Source organism: Plenodomus lingam, assembly GCF_022343315.1.
Source record: "Plenodomus lingam strain CAN1 chromosome Unknown contig_3, whole genome shotgun sequence".
Lineage (NCBI taxonomy): Eukaryota > Fungi > Ascomycota > Dothideomycetes > Pleosporales > Leptosphaeriaceae > Plenodomus > Plenodomus lingam.
In genome coordinates, this window is record NW_027093944.1 from 340,966 (window position 1) to 360,365 (window position 19,400).

At 40.2% G+C, this 19,400-nt stretch overlaps 3 protein-coding genes across 3 annotated transcripts; 2 read left to right on the forward strand and 1 right to left on the reverse strand.

Annotated features, from left to right (window-relative positions):
* Positions 1-260: 260 nt before the first annotated feature.
* Positions 261-1,711, forward strand: IAQ61_007522 (uncharacterized protein; the record flags this gene model as incomplete). The annotated part of the gene is made up of 3 exons (XM_003842295.1): positions 261-348; positions 404-1,018; positions 1,083-1,711. 3 exons carry the CDS (start codon positions 261-263, stop codon positions 1,709-1,711), a joined length of 1,332 nt encoding a protein of 443 aa, XP_003842343.1.
* A 374-nt stretch (positions 1,712-2,085) lies between these two features.
* IAQ61_007523 (uncharacterized protein) lies at positions 2,086-3,870 on the reverse strand (the record flags this gene model as incomplete). Its single annotated transcript, XM_066097618.1, has 5 exons — positions 2,086-2,348; positions 2,398-2,611; positions 2,663-2,866; positions 2,925-3,392; positions 3,442-3,870. The coding sequence occupies 5 exons, from the start codon at positions 3,868-3,870 to the stop codon at positions 2,086-2,088; spliced, it is 1,578 nt and encodes a 525-aa protein (XP_065952115.1).
* A 1,376-nt stretch (positions 3,871-5,246) lies between these two features.
* Positions 5,247-7,175, forward strand: IAQ61_007524 (uncharacterized protein). Its single transcript, XM_003842292.2, has 3 exons — positions 5,247-5,523; positions 5,583-6,946; positions 6,995-7,175. Exons 1-3 carry the CDS (start codon positions 5,365-5,367, stop codon positions 7,155-7,157), a joined length of 1,686 nt encoding a protein of 561 aa, XP_003842340.1. The 5' UTR covers positions 5,247-5,364; the 3' UTR covers positions 7,158-7,175.
* Positions 7,176-19,400: the final 12,225 nt, after the last annotated feature.

Below are 19,400 nucleotides of genomic sequence, written 5' to 3' on the forward strand. Positions count from 1 at the left end.
CCACCCACGCCTAGTGTTCGGGGCCATGTATCCTAGCATCAACTACCATGCCAAAAGGTGGGATACTAAAGGGACGGTAGATGCAAGGGTTCGCAAGCCCCACGCTGCAAGACGACCAAAGTTCACCGAGGAACCGCGGTTTAGGTATCTTGACTTCCTCCAAAACGTCAAGTTCTGTCACTTGAAGTAGACCGAGAGAATTGAAGACAATATAACGTATGCCACTTCGTGCAAGGATAGACGAATCAAGGTTGCCCAAGATGTCTACTCTAGATACCCATAACACCACTCCGGCCAACAGTGAATCCAGACCAAAGACAGGAATTAAGGTCATCGTCATCGGCGCAGGTACATTACATCCAGCCCACCCTTTCAAAAACACCCCGCTTACGCTCTTTACCAGGTTTCGGAGGCCTCACTGCAGCCATCGAATGCATTCGACAAGGTCACACTCCCGTGATTTACGAGGCTTTCCCTTCACTCAAAATCCTCGGCGACATCATCACCTTTGGTCCAAATGCTGGCCGCATCTTTGCGCGCTGGGACGATGGCGCCATTGCCCGTGAGATGCGCAGTATTTCCATTGACCTCACCGAATACGGTTTCAACATCCACAAGTATGACACTGGCGAAATTGTCATCAACCAGAAGACTCCGCCACGCGATGAGAAGGCACCCATGTTCAACGGCCATCGCGGAGAGCTGCATGAGATCGTTTTCAATTACGCGAAGCAAATTGGCGTAGAGATCAATCTAGGTCATAGAGTGGAGAAGTATTGGGAGAATGAGAATGCAGCGGGCATTGTCCTGGAGGATGGAACCAAGGTGGAGGGTGATCTTGTGATTGCGAGTGATGGTGTGAGAAGTAAAGCCAGAACACTTGTTCTAGGATATGAGGACAAGCCAAAGAGTAGTGGTTATGCAGTCTGGCGATCATGGTTTAGTAACAAGGATATGATCGCCGACCCGGAGACAAAGCATTTCTGTGAGAACGGGGATACGTTCAACGGGTGGATCGGTAAGTCTGAACGCTCCCCGATGCTCAGCCAAGTGAAAAACAAGAGTCGCTAATATGATTACAGGACCCGATGTACATTTCCTCTTCAGCACGATCAAAGGCGGGTCAGATTGCTGCTGGGTCCTCACCCACCGCGACGAGCACGACATTGACGAATCCTGGTCCTTCCCTGGCTATCTCAAGGATGTCAAGAAAGTATTGGAAGGCTGGGATCCAATGTGCTGGAAGATTGTGTCCAAGACCCCTGAGGAAAAGCTCGTGGATTGGAAGCTTGTCTACCGCGATCCATTGCCCAACTGGGTCAGTGGATATGGTAATGCACCCGGTCATGGACGCATCTGCCTGCTAGGCGATGCGGCACATCCTTTCCTGCCCACGAGTGCACAGGGCGCGACGCAGGCATTGGAAGACGGTGTTACGGTCGCAGTGTTGCTACGGAAGGCGGGCAAAGATAACATCCGAGGTGCACTAAGAGCGTACCAAGATGTGCGATATGACAGGGTCAAGGCGGTGCAAAAAACTGGTGAGACAACGAGAGACATGTGGCATAAGACTGATTGGGAAAAGGTCAAGAGCGACCCCACGCTGATCCAGTTTCCTCGTGAAGACTGGATTTTCAAACATGATGCGGAGACACATGCTGAGGAAGTGGGGGATGAGGCGATCAAGAAGGCTACCCCGGTCGCCGCGTGATAGACACCTAGAAACTTGATAGAATGCTTCAATCAAAAGAAAACTCAATTAGCAATTTTTGACTCTGTTGAGCTATCTTCTACCAAGTCTATCAGTTTTTCTGCGATCATGTGCGTGGCATCGACAGCTGTTCCTAACAAGGACGGCCATGACAGAATAGAACGGTTTTGAGCAATGAAACGCATAAGTTTTCAGGTGTTAGAACGCGATGCAACTTTTTGTAAGTGCACTTGGTGGCCGTCTGAATTGCTATGTGTAGTGCAAAGCATGTTCTCCATTCAATATAATTATCTCACAAACGTGTTCCGTAGAACTGTCCGAACAGTCAGTCCAGCCTGACACAGCCATACACCTCAACCTATCCCAGCTTTCTATTATTCAGTCTTGGACACACCAACAACTTCAAGTCTCTCAACACCGTCCTCCTTCTCGGTACTCGTACTACCCGTCCTACCTACGACCTTCTCATCCGCACCCATCACCGCCCTTCCAACGCAGACGTACTTTCTGAATTTGCGCGCTGAAAGCCTAGCCTCAAACATCTCATCGATTTCCTCCAAAGTGCGGTTTTTAATTTCAGGAAGATAGAAGTACACCCACAGAACAGTGACGAGACAAGAGGGACCCCAAATCCAGCCTATCGATGTATTAGCAAACCGCTTTTTAATGGGGTATGAGCAACTTGCCATATTCGGGACCCCAGTTCAGCGCATCAGGGTTGATGAAGTACGGTGCGGTGAAAGTAGCGAGCCAAGCGCCAGCGAAACCGACAGCCGCTGCAACGCCGAATGTGTAGGAACGGAGACGCTGTGAGGGGATTTCGCCACCGGAGAGCCAGGCGTAAGCCGCAATCATACCGTTGTATCCGGCGATGTAGATGATAGAGAGACCGACGATGACCTGCTTCATGTTAGAGAAAATGATATGATCGTGCACAATTCAGTATCATACCTTTCCGGTGCGCACGGTGCCTGGTTCGACATGGTAGACGGCAGCAATTATGATCTGAGTAATACCACAGATAGACAAGCCAGTCATGAGGAAGACACGTCGTCGTCCGATTTTGGAGATGACGCAGCTGTTGACGATGATGGCTAGTACGCCGACGGCTGTTAGGATGCAGCTATTCATGAAGGGACTGCCGACATTCGCCATCTGAAAAAAATGTTAGCATTGAATATAGCCAATGATTCGCAAACAAAATAAAACGTACTGAAAAGAAGTAAGTGCCATAAGCGATCATGAACATAGCACCGGATGCAGCTTGGGTAGAGACAGCGGCAACAGCCAGAAGCGTACGTCTTCTGTCAACCGGGTCTCTCCAGATGTCGATGAAGTTCGCAGAATCCTTGGTAGCTTTCTCTGCATCAATGGCGGCCTGGATCTCAGCGAGTTCTGTTGGGACAGATTCGGGATGGGGACGCAACCAAAGCATGGCTTTCCTGGCTTGCTCTGGCTTGTTTACCAGTATCAACCAGCGGGGAGATTCGGGAATGAATATGAGGGCAACGGACATGAATACGGGGATGATATAGATTGTGCCGAGTGGGATGATGTATGAGTTCTTTCCATCCATGTCGTGTGTAGCATTGTCAATAACTGTGCCGATGAGGGAACCGATGGAAGTCCAAATTTGGAAGACTGAGATCAGAAGACCGCGGTACCGAGCCGGGGCGCTTTCCTACAATTTGTGAGCATTACCATACTGCCAAGGATACTTTGAAGCTTACCTGAATGTATAGTTGCGAAAAGGTCATGTACCACCCATTCGCAAGACCGATGAGGAAGCGGCCGGCGTAGAGTCCACCAATACTTGTTGTAGTCATCATGACCACATTGCTCACACAGCACAGCAAGCTCGCCAACCACAAGCAATGCCTCCGTCCAAGATATGCTGCGAAGATACCCGCGCTGCCTGAACTCAAGAATGCACCCAAGATCATGAGCGATGAGATGAGCTGCTGGCGTGTGGGCGAGAGATTGTAGCCAAGTGGAACCGAGGGATCAGGGTGTCCAAAGACTTCAAGGAAGCCACGCATAGCTTGGAGTCCACCAATGGCACCGAAATCGATACCATACTGGAATGGTGACATGGAAACAAGTGTGCATGCGAGAATGCATTTCCAGTTGCTGATCAGCGAGCTCGTGGTATCGGTCATGATGGATAGATTTGGCTTCACATCCACAGGGTCATGGGGCTTTGTTTCCGATGTCGTGCTATCGTCGTACAAGATTCTCTCTTCTCGAATAGATGGGGAAGTACAAAAAATATAAGAGACTTTGTTGCTAGCTGGCAAAATGATCTTCGACACGAAATCCCTGGCTTGTCTCAACGCTGGCTTCATAACCAAGCCTGTTGCTTCAACTTCATATGCAGATCGCAGTCAGGCATTTACCCCTGCCTGCATATCTGCCGATAGAGCCCCGATATGCTTAGTTCAAATTTACCCCAGACTTGTGTCAGCTTGTATGTGGGGTGCGGGGGAAGTGCCAGGTTAGACCTGGTCTCACGCATGGTGCTCCTCACGGCGTGCACGTGGTCCATCAGTCTTGAAGTTGGAGAAGATAATAAAGCGAATATTGATAGGTAGAGGCGAGGCGACTCAGAAGCCTGGATTACTAGAATAAGTGCCCCACGTGGCCGATACTGCATACTCGTCGCAGGGGTCTTGTTGCCGTGGCGAACAGTTGGAGCTGTGGCGGAGGCGTTCAATTACTGCGTTCAATAGGCTGGAACCGAATTCTAGACATGTATTCAGGTTTGATATCAGCAGGGAATCACGACGGATGAGCTGCAGCGGTAAATTTGCGTTGTCGGGAAGATGATGCCGCGTTACACTGACCATGAACTTGGGGCTAATCTGCATGCTCTAGCGGCTCCTTAACGACAGACATACTACTGCAGATGGAAACACAAGGGTCAAGAAGTCTTCAGGAATTGGTGCGCGTTGGGTGTAATGGCTGACAAGTCGGTATCTTAGAGACCAGTACAGAATTGAAGAGTCGAAGGCCACTATCCGTAAGAGTTGGGTATGATGGTAAGGTGCAAGTGGTCAAATATGGCGAAGTAAGTCAGTCATTGCAGCCAGGACACACACTTTGTACCACACCTATTCTGAAAGCTGCGGCTCCAGATATTGAAACGCAGGTTTTAAAAAGAAAATGAAGATTTCAAGGCCTCTACTTCAAACACAGGCCTGGTGAACAACAAGACGCGTGCCTCAGTTTCGGCTTCTTCACGGGCGCTAGCCCTCAAGGTCAACTACAGTCCATGTTTGGTTTGCCTATGGTGTAATGCAGATATCACACATGTAATGTGTGCGTTCTGACAGTCAAAATCCGGTAGCGGTGTTAAGCACTTGCAGTGCTCGTGTAACGAAGCGAGGTTAATCGGAAAGGATAACCGGAATTCCAGGCTACCCCAGCCCCACCCCCGCGGTTGATGTGGGGTAGGGCATCCGACCCAACTTGTTCAATGGCTAATTCTTCGCAATATGGAGAAATTCACTAATCCAAAATTGCTGAGCTGTCATTTGTCCTGGGAGTCTGGCTTGGGCATGGGATGCTGTCGCTCGTGTATCATCTTCGCAGTCAGCTTTGAGCTTCGGCTTCAACAACAACCAGGTGCTTGCAACTAGACGAAAAGCGCTAGTATGGCTATCGACCAACTGTTTGAAGCATTGCCGCTGCATTATCTGCAGCATGGCTTCGCCAAATATGGTACAACAAGTGTTATATCTGCGATACTCACAGTTGCGGCGGTTGGGTTGATTGCAGATTATGCCTGGATGTTGTACTTGAGATCAAAAATGGTGAGCTGATGAGATCTTTACTGTACGTCGAATGGATGCTAACTGTCACTCCTGAAAAGCCGCCAGGACCTTTCCCGTATCCCATCATCGGCAACACTTTCCAACTGCCCGACAACAAGCCATGGATTTACTTCGAAGAGCTTTCAAAAAAGTATAATACGCCGTTGATAACTTATTGGATCGGAAGGAACCCTACAGTCTGGATCAACGATGCCTGGACCGCAAACGAACTTTTGGATAAAAGAGCTGGCATATACTGCTCTCGACCGCGCATGCTAGTGTTTGCTGAACTTGGGGCTGGCCAGAACAATCTTGTCAATCTCATCACCACCACGCCTGCACAGCGCGAACGCTTTCGTGCCCTGAGGAAGATCACCCATCAAGGCGTTGGGATTCAACAAGTGAAGAAATATCGCAACTTTCAGAATGATGAAAGCAAAGTCGTTGCGCTTGACTTGCTCAGCAGTCCCGAAAACTACGTTTCCCACTTCGAGCGGTATGCTACGAGCGTTGTATCAATCATCGGCTTTGGCAGGCGGGTGGAAAGTCATGAAGACCCCATCATTACTGAGGTCATCGCGTTGATGCATCGTGCAGCCGACTTGAACGTTCCAGGGAAGACTTTCCCAATGCTAATGGAAACTTTCCCAGTTCTAGCAAAAGTACCCACAGAGTATGCACCTTGGAAGCATGGCATGGGATCCAAGAAGAAGTCGCATCGTGGACACGACTTTTTCTACTCTTTGGCCAACGAAGCTAACGAGAAACCTGGGCACGAGGATTGTTATGCAAAGACACTTTTCAGAGAACGGGAGAAATACAACTTGACACCCAAGGAGATCTCGGCTTTGGCAGGCAACTTGTTCGGTGCTGGATCTGACACTTCTAGCAGTACGCTCATCACTGCTGTCCTGGCCATGCGTGCTTTCCCTGAGACCATGGAAGCTGCATGGGAAGAACTAGACCGCGTTGTTGGACCTGATAGAAGTCCTTCATTCGATGACGATGCCAATCTGCCTTACATGCGAGCTTTCGTAAAGGAAGTCTTTCGCTGGCGATCAGTTGCAATCATTGGAGGGCAGCCCCATGCGCCAGTGGAGGATGATTATTACAACGGTTATCTGATTCCAAAATCTACATGGGTCCAAGGCAACGTCTGGGCGATACACCACAATGAGCGTGATTTTCCTGATCCTGATCGCTTTAACCCAAACAGGTTTGTGAAAGACCACCCAGATTCTCGGCCATTCCCGGGAGAGCGGGGTTACATGACATTTGGTTGGGGACGGCGGGTATGCTCCGGTCAGGCACTGGCAGAACAGGGTACGTGGTTGACGGTTGCGAGGCTGGTCTGGGGATTCAAAATTGAGCCAGCGCTCGACGATCGCGGAGAGCCGATCCCGGTAGACATCTTCGACTACACGTAAGCAGTTCCACACAAGAATAGGAAGACATGCTAACATGCGCTCAGGAACGGTCTCAATATGAGGCCGAATATCTTCAAGGTTAGCATCAAGCCGAGAAGCGAGAGAATCCGGCAAGCCATCATTCGAGAAGGGGAGCAAGCGCTTGCAGACCTGGCTCCGTACGAGGGTGAAACCAAGTACCGCATGAGTACTTTTTACAAAAGATAGGCAAAAAGGCAATAGTACGGATCGTGCAGAATGAGTAATTGTGCATCCAAGATTTCGTCATTCATAAGTTCTTTGTGACTGGCAGTGCATCGCAAAGTCTCAGTAGAGCTGTGCTCGACAATTAAATATTGAAGGGAACAGCGCTTGTTGATCCGAGCGTGTTGGGGACAACAAAGCTGTCGGTGTAGAACGCGGCATCAGTGGCTAAGTGTCAAAGGATTTATCCAGCAGAAACATAATACTATGCAAGTACCATAAACATCTTATCTCGTTGCCGTACCAGATGTCTACTGTACACTTAGTTGACAAACCACCCTTGCCAAAATAAGCGACTAAATCCTAAAGGGGGATATCCTACTTACTAGATTAACTAACTGGCCCACCTAGCACATTCAATTTAGATACTATGCCCTAACTAAAGGGATCTAGGTAGAGGTAGACCCTAATACTCTAGATGCTAAAAACCACCTTAAGAATAGATGTTGCAGGAGGGATATCAACCGGATCACGGAGCATCTTGATCCAATCAATCCTAATTAATACCCCTATATAACCCACTATCTGATTAACTGCTAGCTTACTACTAAGTGCCTAATAAAAAGCAGGAGCTCTAGTAAGGAAGGTTTACTAATTATTTACCTTCTAGTAAGGGTAGCTAAAGCTCTATATATATAAGTCTAATTATAGTAGATATAATCTAATATTGCAGGAGGGATATTAACTAGATCACGGAGCATCTTGATCCCAATTAATCCCGATCAATCCCGATCAATACCCCTGTATGACCCACTATCTGATTAACTAACAGCTTACTACTAAGTACCTAACAAAAAGCAGGAGCTCTAGTAAGGAAGGTTTACTAATTATTCACCTTCTAGTAAGGGTAGCTAAAGCTCTATATATATAAGTACGATTGTAGTAGATATAATCTAATAATCTATCTCCTAAATTATTCCTAACCTTAGTAATCTAAATTTCTATAGTTATAAGCCTAGTTCGCGCTTTACCTTATTAAAGATCGTCCTATCTATTTAAGCGTATTGTTTAACTTAGACACTAAGATAGAAAGCTTTACTCTTTATACTATTTCTTAAGCAAAAGCTTACTTATTACTCTTCTACTATAAGCAACTAAATCCTAAAGGGGGATATCCTACTTACTAGATTAACTAACTAGCCTACCTAGTACATTTAATTTAGATACCATGCCCTAACTAAAGGGATCTAGGCAGAGGTAGACCCTAAGGCTCTAGATGCTAAAAACCACTTTAAAAATAAACCTATTAAGCCTAACATGCCAACAGATATTACGCTATCTAACACAATAAGCGAGCAGTATAAGCTCTAAATAGCTTAGTACTAAGCCTGCTTATTAGATTAGGTATTAAAGTTATTAGTAATCTAGAACCTTTTTATATAGGTTAACAATATAGTAGATTAAGGGATCCTTACCCTAGCCTATATAGAGCTTATTAATCAAGGAAGAGTAACCCTCTAAGCACTTATCTAAGTGCTCTATAATAACCTAGCGCTAACTAACTTAAGCGCTGTAACACTAGCAAGATTATAGTACAAAGCTTATCTTGCTAAGGTAAGAATAAGTAGCTAAGACGCTAATTACTAGCAGAAGGAGTAGATAATCCTATATGCGCAAGCTAAGGTATATAACGTTCCTAATATTAAAGGATAGCTTATAGTATAGGATTATCTTAAAGCTCTATCTACTAGGATCTTACTAGATTAGGGTTAAACTATGTTTTAAAGGATTATTAAAAAGTTAGTAATAGGAGAGCTAACTTACAACCTCCTACAGGTTACCAAGATCTATTTATTACTACTCTAAGAGAATAACATAAGATTAAGCTCTAAGGGTCCTAGAGTGTTTGCAACAATAGGAGCTCCACCTTCTAACTAACCTAAGAAGGAGTCTTTATATCTATATAGTAGATCTTACCTATAGAAACCTCCTAAATGCAAAAACGTTATTAAAGCTTAGATTAATACAGGTAACAAGCTTACTACTACTTAACAATTAGAGATTAAGAAAAAGATTAATAGGAATCTAAAATTTAAAGAGTTAAGAAAAACTCTAATTAAGTCCTATCCTATTAATTAAGATTATAGTAGTAAGGCAAAAGAAAACGCGATCACCTATCCAGGCAGTATCTAGGCAGCACTAATTAACCCTATATTAATAGCGGAGAAAACAAACAGGATCTATTTACCTATAGACTTTAAAGCTTACGCTCTATTAAAGAGCACTATCTTTAACAACAGGGGTGCAGTGCACCTAGTTAATAATATAAGCTACCTAGAAGAAAGCTTGTTTAGATTAGTTAAATATAAGACAGTTAAAGCAGGAACTTAAGCTTTTCTAATCTTAGGTAGAGGGACTAGAGTAATCCCTAATACTCTTAATAGACTAAGAGGTCTAAAAACAGAAGATTTAGTGCTCACTAACATAGTGTTAGTAGAAGGTTTTTATGTGAATATTATATTAGAAGCTTAATTACTTAAAGCAGGAGTTTAGTTCCTTAGGCTAGATACCACCTTGCAGTTTAGATTATTAGAAAAGAGCGTTGTATTAGCCAAGTTACTACGCAAGTTTAACTTAACTTTCCTAGAATACAAGCCCTCTACCCCTTATTAAATAATCTAAAGTATAGTGCCTAAACAACCCTAACAATCCTAGACGACTTACCTAAGACACGACAGTAAGGAGCTTTAACACTAACAATTAGGCTATTTAGGACCTAAGGCGCTTAAAGCTCTAGTTAAGTTAGTAATAAATATTAGGATTAAAGGAACTCCTAGGAGCAAATGCAAGCACTACACTATTACACATACCTAACAGGTCATATTAAGACAACCAAGGGAAAGATCACCACGTCTATACTACTAGGTATTATAGGATCTATTTAACATGCTAACAGGTATGGCTTATAAGCAATAGATCTTGGTATTAAAGTGCGACTACTTAGGAAAGCTTTATACCTATCTACTATAAGCTAAAAACCTTAATAAGATTATGCGGGTGTTTAAAAATTTTAAGAGCTTAATACTTAACTAATATAAGCTTAGTATAGTTAAGATTATGCAAGATAACAACGTTGCAACGCTCCCTTAGCGTAGCAAATCTCGCTTTTAGATCTAGGTAGCTAATAATAGTATTAAAATTAAGAGCTTACCTGTATATACCTATAAACCTAATAGAGGAGCAGAAAGAGTAGGGCAGGAGATTATAACAAAATTAATTAAAATAAGGATTAGTGCTAACCTACTAACAAAGCTCTAGCCTAAAATTGTTAAAGCAGCAACTTAGCTCTATAATATAAGCCCGTCCTATGCTTACGATATAATATCACCTAACAAAGTGCTAGATTGTGTAAAGGGCTTGGGCTTATGCCTAAGCCTAGGTCTAACACAAGATAGACTAAGTCTAACACTACTACTAAGCGAACACACTAGACACCTATAAAAAGGCGTAGAGGGCTTACCTCTCCTTTAAGATACTAAATACTATTATTAACGCTTATTGCATTCTCCCTTAAGGCTAGTCTATAATATTTTAGTATCTTCTTCTAAACATACTATAATAGTAATAAGAGATAGACGCGCTGGATATTTAGAATAACTAGGTGCAACCTAATATAGTAGAAAGGCTAATATAATAGGTCTATAGATTAATAAAATAACAGGCTTAAGACTCTACTATAATAGCTATACTACGTTAATAGAATAAGGAAATACGCAATTAGATTCTATCCTAACCCTCCTCTAAGCCCGCTAGGTTTAATAACGTGCTACCTCCTCCCTCTCCTGCCTCACGCTATAAACCTTTCCTAGTTAGCTTGCTATATAATAGCACTAAGGCAAACTTCTCCTTCTAGTAAATAACTATAGAGTTTAAACTACGTGTAGATAAGGTCTTTATTAGAGATAAGGAGGCAAGGTTTATATATATTTAGTCCTAGTTATCGCCTATAGTCTAGCGCGCTATAGCACTATACTTTAAGGATAGTATACGCAAGCGTTAGGATATAAGCAGGTTTCTTAACTACCTAGCGTTCTATTATAGTAACTATTACAGGCAGGAGCGCGCCTAAGTCGCGTTAGAACACTTATATTAGGGCTAAAATTAGCCTTTTATAGAATTCTTTATAAATTTTATATAGCTCCTTATATAGTTAGGAGGTTTATACTAGGATAATAAATAGAAGCTTTTATAACTTTAGTAATCTTTTAATAGTTATATGTGCTTAGTTTCCCTTAATAGGGGAGTCTCTAGGATAAACTACAACGTAGCTATAGAGGAATATAAGATAATTATAGTAGATATTAAAATAGCCTCTCTAGAACTAGGTTTTCTTTAGGCTAGTAAGTCTAAGGAACCCTAGCAGAAGTCTAACTTAGACTAGGACAGCGACATAAATATAGTAGAAGTAGCAGCCTTATTAAGTGTACCTACTAAACTACTAATATTACGTCCTAACTAGATCCTACAGGACCTGTTTAATACACGGAAACTAGCAAAGGTCTGCACCTAGTATAGACAGGGCAGTTATTTTGTGCGAGCATGCCCTAATGCCCTATTGCTATAACTAGTAGGTGTTAAGATAGTTGCAGCATTAGTAAGCGGCCCTAATTTAGGAAACTAGCCGCCCCTAACTTTAGGCTAAGTTAGGGGTATAAGGAGGATACTGTAATAGAGGAATTATTAATAGTAGAGGCTATTAAGTGTCCCCTAGATATTAAGGCTAGGTTAAATAATCCTCCTTTCTTTATTCCCCTCCTCCTAGGTAGAGTAGAGAATATGCAAGCAATAGTTAATTTAGGGTACTAGTATTTTAGTGCAGTTAAGGAAAAGTTAGCAAGATAGATTAGTAGGAACTTTATTAATATTCCCCCGCAACCTTTACAACATGCCTAGGGAATTGCTAAGGGTACAAGAATTTTATAGTTAGTAGTATTAGACTATAATTTAGATAGTTAGTAGTCTTAGCTTTTGGCTTATATAGTACCTTGTCTTTCCTATTAACTAATACTAGGCAGACTATAGCTTTGCAGAGAGGGCGTTGTTATAGATATTCTATAAGGCGAATTAATAATTAGGAAGGTAGGAAATATAGTAGTATAAGAGAGCGGGAGACGCCTATATCTTACCTGTATCTCTATTATCTTAGGTTTAGTTATAGCAGGGTTATTAAACTAAGAACCCTAATAGGAAGATACACAGGTACAAATTTTTGCAACAAATATACTAGATATATTATAGGTAACATACAACTTACGCCTAACAAAATATCTAGGAAGTATTAATAAGGGAGGTCCTATTAATATACACACTATCTATGTTACTAGTAATATAGTTCCCTATAAACCTAAGTATAAGACTAGAAAGATAAAGTTGCTACTAGAACTACAAGAGTTTAAGGACCTATTTAATAAAGAGTTAGTAAGCAGTTTGCTACCTTATTAAGGTAGTATAGACTACTATATTTAGTTAATAACTCTCCTAGATAGAACCTAGCCTAACCCCCTATAGGGTCCCCTGTACCCTATATCGCGTAATTAATTACTAGAACTAAGAATATAACTTACTAGATTAATAGACAAGGGCTAGATCTAAGCAAGCTCTTCTATAGCTAGAGCTCTAGTGTTGCTAGTAAAGAAGCTGTTAGGTGGTTAGCGTCTGTGTGTAGACTACTAGATGCTTAACAGCATAATAACCTTAGACTAATACCTACTACTACTTATTAAGGAAACTTTGCGTACACTATCTAGCGTAAATTAGTTTACAAAAGTAGATATTTGCGCCGCCTTTTATAAAGTTAGAATAGTAGAAGGTTATAAGTCCTTAACTACTTTCTGCATCTAGTTTAGGTTGTATAAATAGTTAGTATATCTATTTAGTCTTAGTAGTGCGCTATCTACTTTCTAATAATACATTAATACCGCGCTTGCAGAGTTACTAGGATTGTATATAATAGCCTACCTTAATAATATCTTAATTTATTTAGGAGGAGACTAGTTTAACTATATAGAAAAAGTAAAGTGTGTATTTATACTATTAAAAGAAGTAGGACTATACCTAGACTTAGAGAAGTGTGTATTTAGTATTAAGGAGGTACGCTACCTAGGCTATATTATTAAGGTAGGCAAATTACTTAGACCTAACCCTAAAAAGCTTAGGGTAGTATAGGAATAGGAATCCCCTAAGAATATAAGAGAGGTAAGGAGTTTTCTAGGTTTTACTAACTTCTACTATAATTTTATTATAAAGTTTTCTAAAATAGTAGCACCTCTAAACTAACTAACTAGGAAGGACACCCTATTCTAATAGGGAGAGGAAGAATAGAGTGCATTTAATACACTAAAAAAGGCATTTATATCTAGACTAGTACTAATATAATAGGACCTAGCTAGAGAAATATTATTAGAAGCAGACTATTTAGGATATGCTCTTAGGGGTTGCTTATTGCAAAAAGTTAGGGGCGTCTAGCGCCTAGTTACTTACTACTCTACAGCACTAACGCTAGAGAGACAAAACTACACTATACATAATAAGGAATTACTTGCTATTATAGAGTGTCTTAAAAGTTAGTTAGTAGAGTTATAGAGCATTTATAAGCTATTTATAATATTCACAGACTATAAAAACTTAGAGTACTTTACTAGCCTTTAAAGCTTAAGCAAGTAATAGTGCTGCTAGGTAGAGGAACTTTTAAAATATTAGTATATCCTATAGTATAGGCCTAGCTATCTTGTAGGATAACCTAATACCTTAAGCAGATAACCACAAGATTTAAACTCCTCTAAAGTAACACTATAGTTAGTAATGCGCCCTAAATTAATTTAGGTTGCAGTGTTAGAAGTAGAGGAGGCGTCTAAGTTACTAAAGGGCGCTAGCCTCTTTGCTAACCTACACATGCAGACACTATAGGATAAAGCGGTACTAGAAGATAAGATATACTAAGTACGTCTTAATACAGTTTAGAAAGGCGCTAGGTCTTTCCTAGTTTTAGCTAATACAAAGCAATAGATTAGGGACTATATAATTAGCGCACACAGCACTTTACTCTAGAGGGGTGTTATTTAGTTACTAATATAGGAACCCCTTATAACTACTATTATATAGTAAGCATATAAATTAGGTTTAGTAGGATATCTAGGAAAGAATATAATATTTTAAATACTGCGCTGTAACTATTATTAGGATAGAATATTAGGAGATATTACATAGTATATTTAGAACTGCTATTATTATAGTGCTTATATCTCCTAGAAGCGCTAATAGGGTCTATTATAACCTATACTAGTTGTATTACAATACTAGTCCTAAATATCTATAGATTTTATAGTTAACCTACCTATAAAAGATAATAGCAAACCTTAGTACTTATTAGTTATTATTAACAGATTATCTAAATATATTTAGCTTAAAGTAATAGTCTCTATAGTAGCTAATTATTGTGCAAGGATCTTCTAGGATAACTAGTAGTAGTTCTAGGGCTTCCTATCCTCTATTATTACTAACTAAGGTTTAGACTAGTTAGGATCCTTCTAGATAACGTTATGCTAGATAATAAAGATAAACTAGTTACTATCCACTGCATACTACCCTTAGATAGACGGCGGGACAGAGCAGGCAAACTAAGAAGTGCAGGTAGTGCTGCGTATAATAGTATGCTTTAAGCAGACTAACTAGCCTAACTACCTGCTAGCCTACTAACTTATACTTAATAATAGGGACTCTAGCATAACTAGTGTTAGCCTAAATCTACTTTTAAATAGGTATACTATAGACACGCTATAAAAGTTAATATTACTACTAGTAAAGCCTAAGAATCCTTATAAGGAGGCTGTAGCGTTCTTATCACACCTATAGAGGGGTGTAGAGCTAGCGCAAGCTACTATTGCGTTCTAACAGCAATAATAATAGGAAGCAATAAACTAGTCCTAACGCCTAGCTAAAAAGTTCCTAAAAGGGAATATAGTTTAGTTTGTAATACGCAATATAAAGATAAACTAACTAAGTAAAAAGTTTAACTAGCTATAGGTAAAGTATAAAGTAATAGAAGTTCCTACTCTACTTATAGTAGTATTAGACTTACTAGGGAGCTTGTATAAGACTATGCATGTGGATCTGCTAGAGAGAGCTGCTAACAACCTGCTACTAAGCTAGAAGCTTTAGGACTTATAACTAGGTCTAATAGTTACTCTAGAAAATAAAGATACAACACTAGATAAATAGGAAGTAGAAGAGATCCTTTATATAAAGAATGCAAGAGGAAAAGGGAAGTGTTAAGTCCTAGTAAAATAGAAGGGGTATATTAATCTAATATAGCACCCGCTAGAGGTAGTGTAGGATACTAAGGCTCTAGATAGGTTTAAGGAATAGTATAGGGATGCCGCGCATAATAATAGCCTAATATATATAAAAACTAGTAAGTAAGGGCAAAAGGAAACTAGAATAATAACTTAGACCTTTGTTATAATTAAGAAGTAGAAAGGTATAGGAGAAATCTTTTAATTATCCTTATAATACTCTAAGCAAGTGTCCTGCTACTAAAGTTTTATAATATAGCTAATAATTAGGTAGCAGTATCTATACTATTACTATCTATAACTAACCCCCCTCTAGCCCCCCCTAAACTATTATTTATATTATTCTAACGCCTCTATATCTCTTAGCAATAGTAGTAGCGCTTGCGCGTGTTATAGGTAGGGGACAACTTAGTTAATAAGTACGAGCGGTAGTAGTAGCGGCGTTAGGAGGAGGGTAGTGCTTTAACAGCTTGCTAGCGCGCAGCACCCTAGGCCTAAAGAAAATAAACGTTAGAATAGATGCAAAGGGAATAAGGGAAAAACAATACTAATAATAAGAGTCTTAATACCTTAGGCAGTGCGCTTAGCAGCGCTCTTAAGCTAGTTAATATAAAGGTTAGTTTAGGCCTAGGTCTTATTTATACACTAGTTAATACGCTAGAAGGTAACACTAGTAGTAGTAGCAAGCTATATAATATTATTATTGCTATAACTACTACGTAAAGGCGTAATAGCAGACTAAAGGGGAAACGCTAGAGCACTAGTAGTAGATAGAATAACAGCACTAAGCTAATACTAATTATAGGCGCGCAAGTAGGTAGTAGGGGCGAGTAGAGTAATAGTATTATTAGTTTAAGCCCTTAATATAAGATCCTTAAAATAATAGCAGAGCTAGTAGAACTATAGCACAAACTAGTAGTAAGTGCCTTTAGTAGGTTTTCCTATAAAGGTTCTAAGGGTCCCTTTCTTTATAATATAGAGGCGATCCTCCTAGTAACTATAATAAAACTAAAGCTAGTTACAGAGGGCTTGGCGGACGTTAGGATTATTAGTAAGTATAGCCTCTAACCTAGTACAGGTTTTATAACTGCGACAACAAGACTTATATAAACGCCCTAGACATAGTTAGAACTTGCTATAAAGAAAATATAAATTAAGGGGAACTTACTACTACCTTCCTAATAGTTATACTTACTAAAGAGATAAAGCTAGTTAATATACTAATTATAGGGAAGCAGCTTTATAAAGCTACTATTATATTCCTTATTATCTAAGTTACTAGAAATAATAAAGCCGCTAAGTAGCTGTGTTTAGGGAGGCGTGTGCTAAGCAAAAGTTAGTGCAGGAAATATAGGGAGGACACTAGAAGTACGCACCTTATCTTAGTAGGCCTAGTGCGGGGTCTAACCACCTCTTAGTAGATCCCTACTACTAGTACTAGTAGTAGTAGATAGAGATATAATAGAGGCTATATAGGCTAGATTAATAGAAAAAGAGTAGAGATAAGACTAATTAGCTAGGAAAATCTGCTGTGTAATAAAGTAAGTTAGGAAATTTATAGTAGGGTGGGATAGCTATGTTAGAACTTTTATAGTAGGGTGCTAAAACAAGCGTATAGACGCTACGCACGCGTAATGCTTAATATATAGGCCTGTTACAAATTAGGAAGGAATATAGAGATATAATAACAAAACTAAAAAATATAGTAATAAAGCCTAATATAGATTATAGAGGATAAAGATATAACCCTAGACCCCTAGAAAGACGATTTTACAATAGCTTATAGGGGAAGGTTAGGGGTATATAAAGGGCTTAGGCTTATGCCTAAGCCTAGGTCTAACACAAGATAGACTAAGTCTAACACTACTACTAAGCGAACACACTAGACACCTATAAAAAGGCGTGGAGGGCTTACCTCTCCTTTAAGATACTAAATACTATTATTAACGCTTATTGCATTCTCCCTTAAGGCCAGTCTATAACAGATTGTTAGTTTACTAGATACTTTAGGTAGTGGTAACTAGAGTAGATAAGGGAGGTAACTACTAATCTCCGCCCTAATTAGAGCGGAATATACGCCTATGGCTGTTAAGCTTACCCCCTTAACTAAGATTAAGTAGCTAGGCGTTACAAGAGGGTTTTTAAGGTGAACCCTTAGGGTTATATTAGATATCTAGTAGGATATAGAGTATCTAATATATATAGGATATAGATCCCCTTACTTAATTAAATTATTATAACGCAGAACGTTACCTTTAATAAGGATCTTTTCTACAAAGAGAAAGATCTAGAGTAGCTTTAATAGTTAGAGGCTTAAAAGATAGTTAACGTTATTAGCAAAGATAAGATCTGCAATGTAGGAGAAGCATATAAAGAGCTTAATATCTTTAATTAGCTTTGTATTGCGGCAGAGCAATATAAGGAGTCTAGTAAGTAAGGAGGACTAAACCTAGTGCAGGAGCTAGGGGGTAGAGTAGAGCTAGAGGAGGTAGATAATTAGGCTAGCTAGCCTAGTAATTCACAACCCCCTAAGCAGACACCTCTAGCGTGGGTACTAAGCACGGCTAGCTTGGCACAAAGGATCTATACAAAGTCCCCTAAGCTAATAGGGCTCTAAACTCCTAAACTAACACTAGAACTAAACTTTAGTATAGGAGACAAAGGATCTATACAGGTTATAGATTAGGGTCTTACTACCTAAGATAGTAGTAATCTAACTTACTTTAACGCTACAATAGGTAGCTCCTAGGAAAGACCTAGAGGGGAGAGTGCTATTAGTGGGTCACTCTATAAGAGCACAGAGATGGGTAAGGGTACCCTATCTAGCTCTTATAGGGGTGGTAAGCAGAGCTCCTACCTACCCGCTTTAGGACTAGATTCTGTATCTCCTGCAGATCCCTTATAAGCGGCACCTAGAGCTCCTAGAAAAAGTAGAAAACTGCAAGTTAAAGGACTACTACTAACGCGTGTTAGTAAGCAAGCTTAGGGACAGGACCCTAATAAACCACTAGGAGGCTCTACAAGTGCAGGGATATACATAGTAATAGATCTATTAGATATAGATCTAATTAGAAATCCCTTGCATAATCTTTTAGTATATCCTAAACTAAACGCTATAATCTACGCTATAATTGTAGTAGTAATAGGGAGCAAATCTCCTAAAAACCCTAAAAGGAATACGCACTAGGACGCTCTATAAAAAGAGCTAAAATAATAGAAGGATCTCTATAACCACTAATTAGGACAGCAATTTAGAGACGCAGTATATAAAGAAATTAATACTCTGCTAAAAGCTAGTACCTAGGAGGAGATTAATAGGCTAACTAAAGGAGAGCGTCTACTCCTACTTAAATAGGTGTTTACATACAAGCTTAATTAGAATAGTTACCTAATTAAGTGCAAAGCAAGGATAGTAGTAAGAGGAGATCTATAGCTTACTAACTTAATTTATTTAACCTACGTAGCTACCCTAGTAGCTTAAACCTTTAGGACTACAATAGCTATTAGAGCCAAGTTTAACCTTAAGATATATCAATATAACGTTGTTAGAGCTTTCCTTAACGCCTTAAGGGATTAACACCCTATAGTTATCTATAAGCTACCTAAAGGATATTAAATACCTAGGAAGTGCGTTAAGCTTAAACGAGCTCTATATAGATTGAAAGACTTACTATTATTATAGTATAACAAGCTCTTAACTATACTCTAAGAAAATAAGCTTATTGCTTCTAAAGAGGAGCTATGCCTATTCTTTAATAGAGATCGTAGTATCTTGTTAATATTCTATATAGACAATATCCTATCGCTCTATTACTAAAACTACGCAAGCCAAGCTTATAAAGTTATCCAAGCTCTAAAGCAAAGATATACTATAGAAGAGAAGGGACCTGTAAGCTAGTTTCTAGGGGTAAGAGTA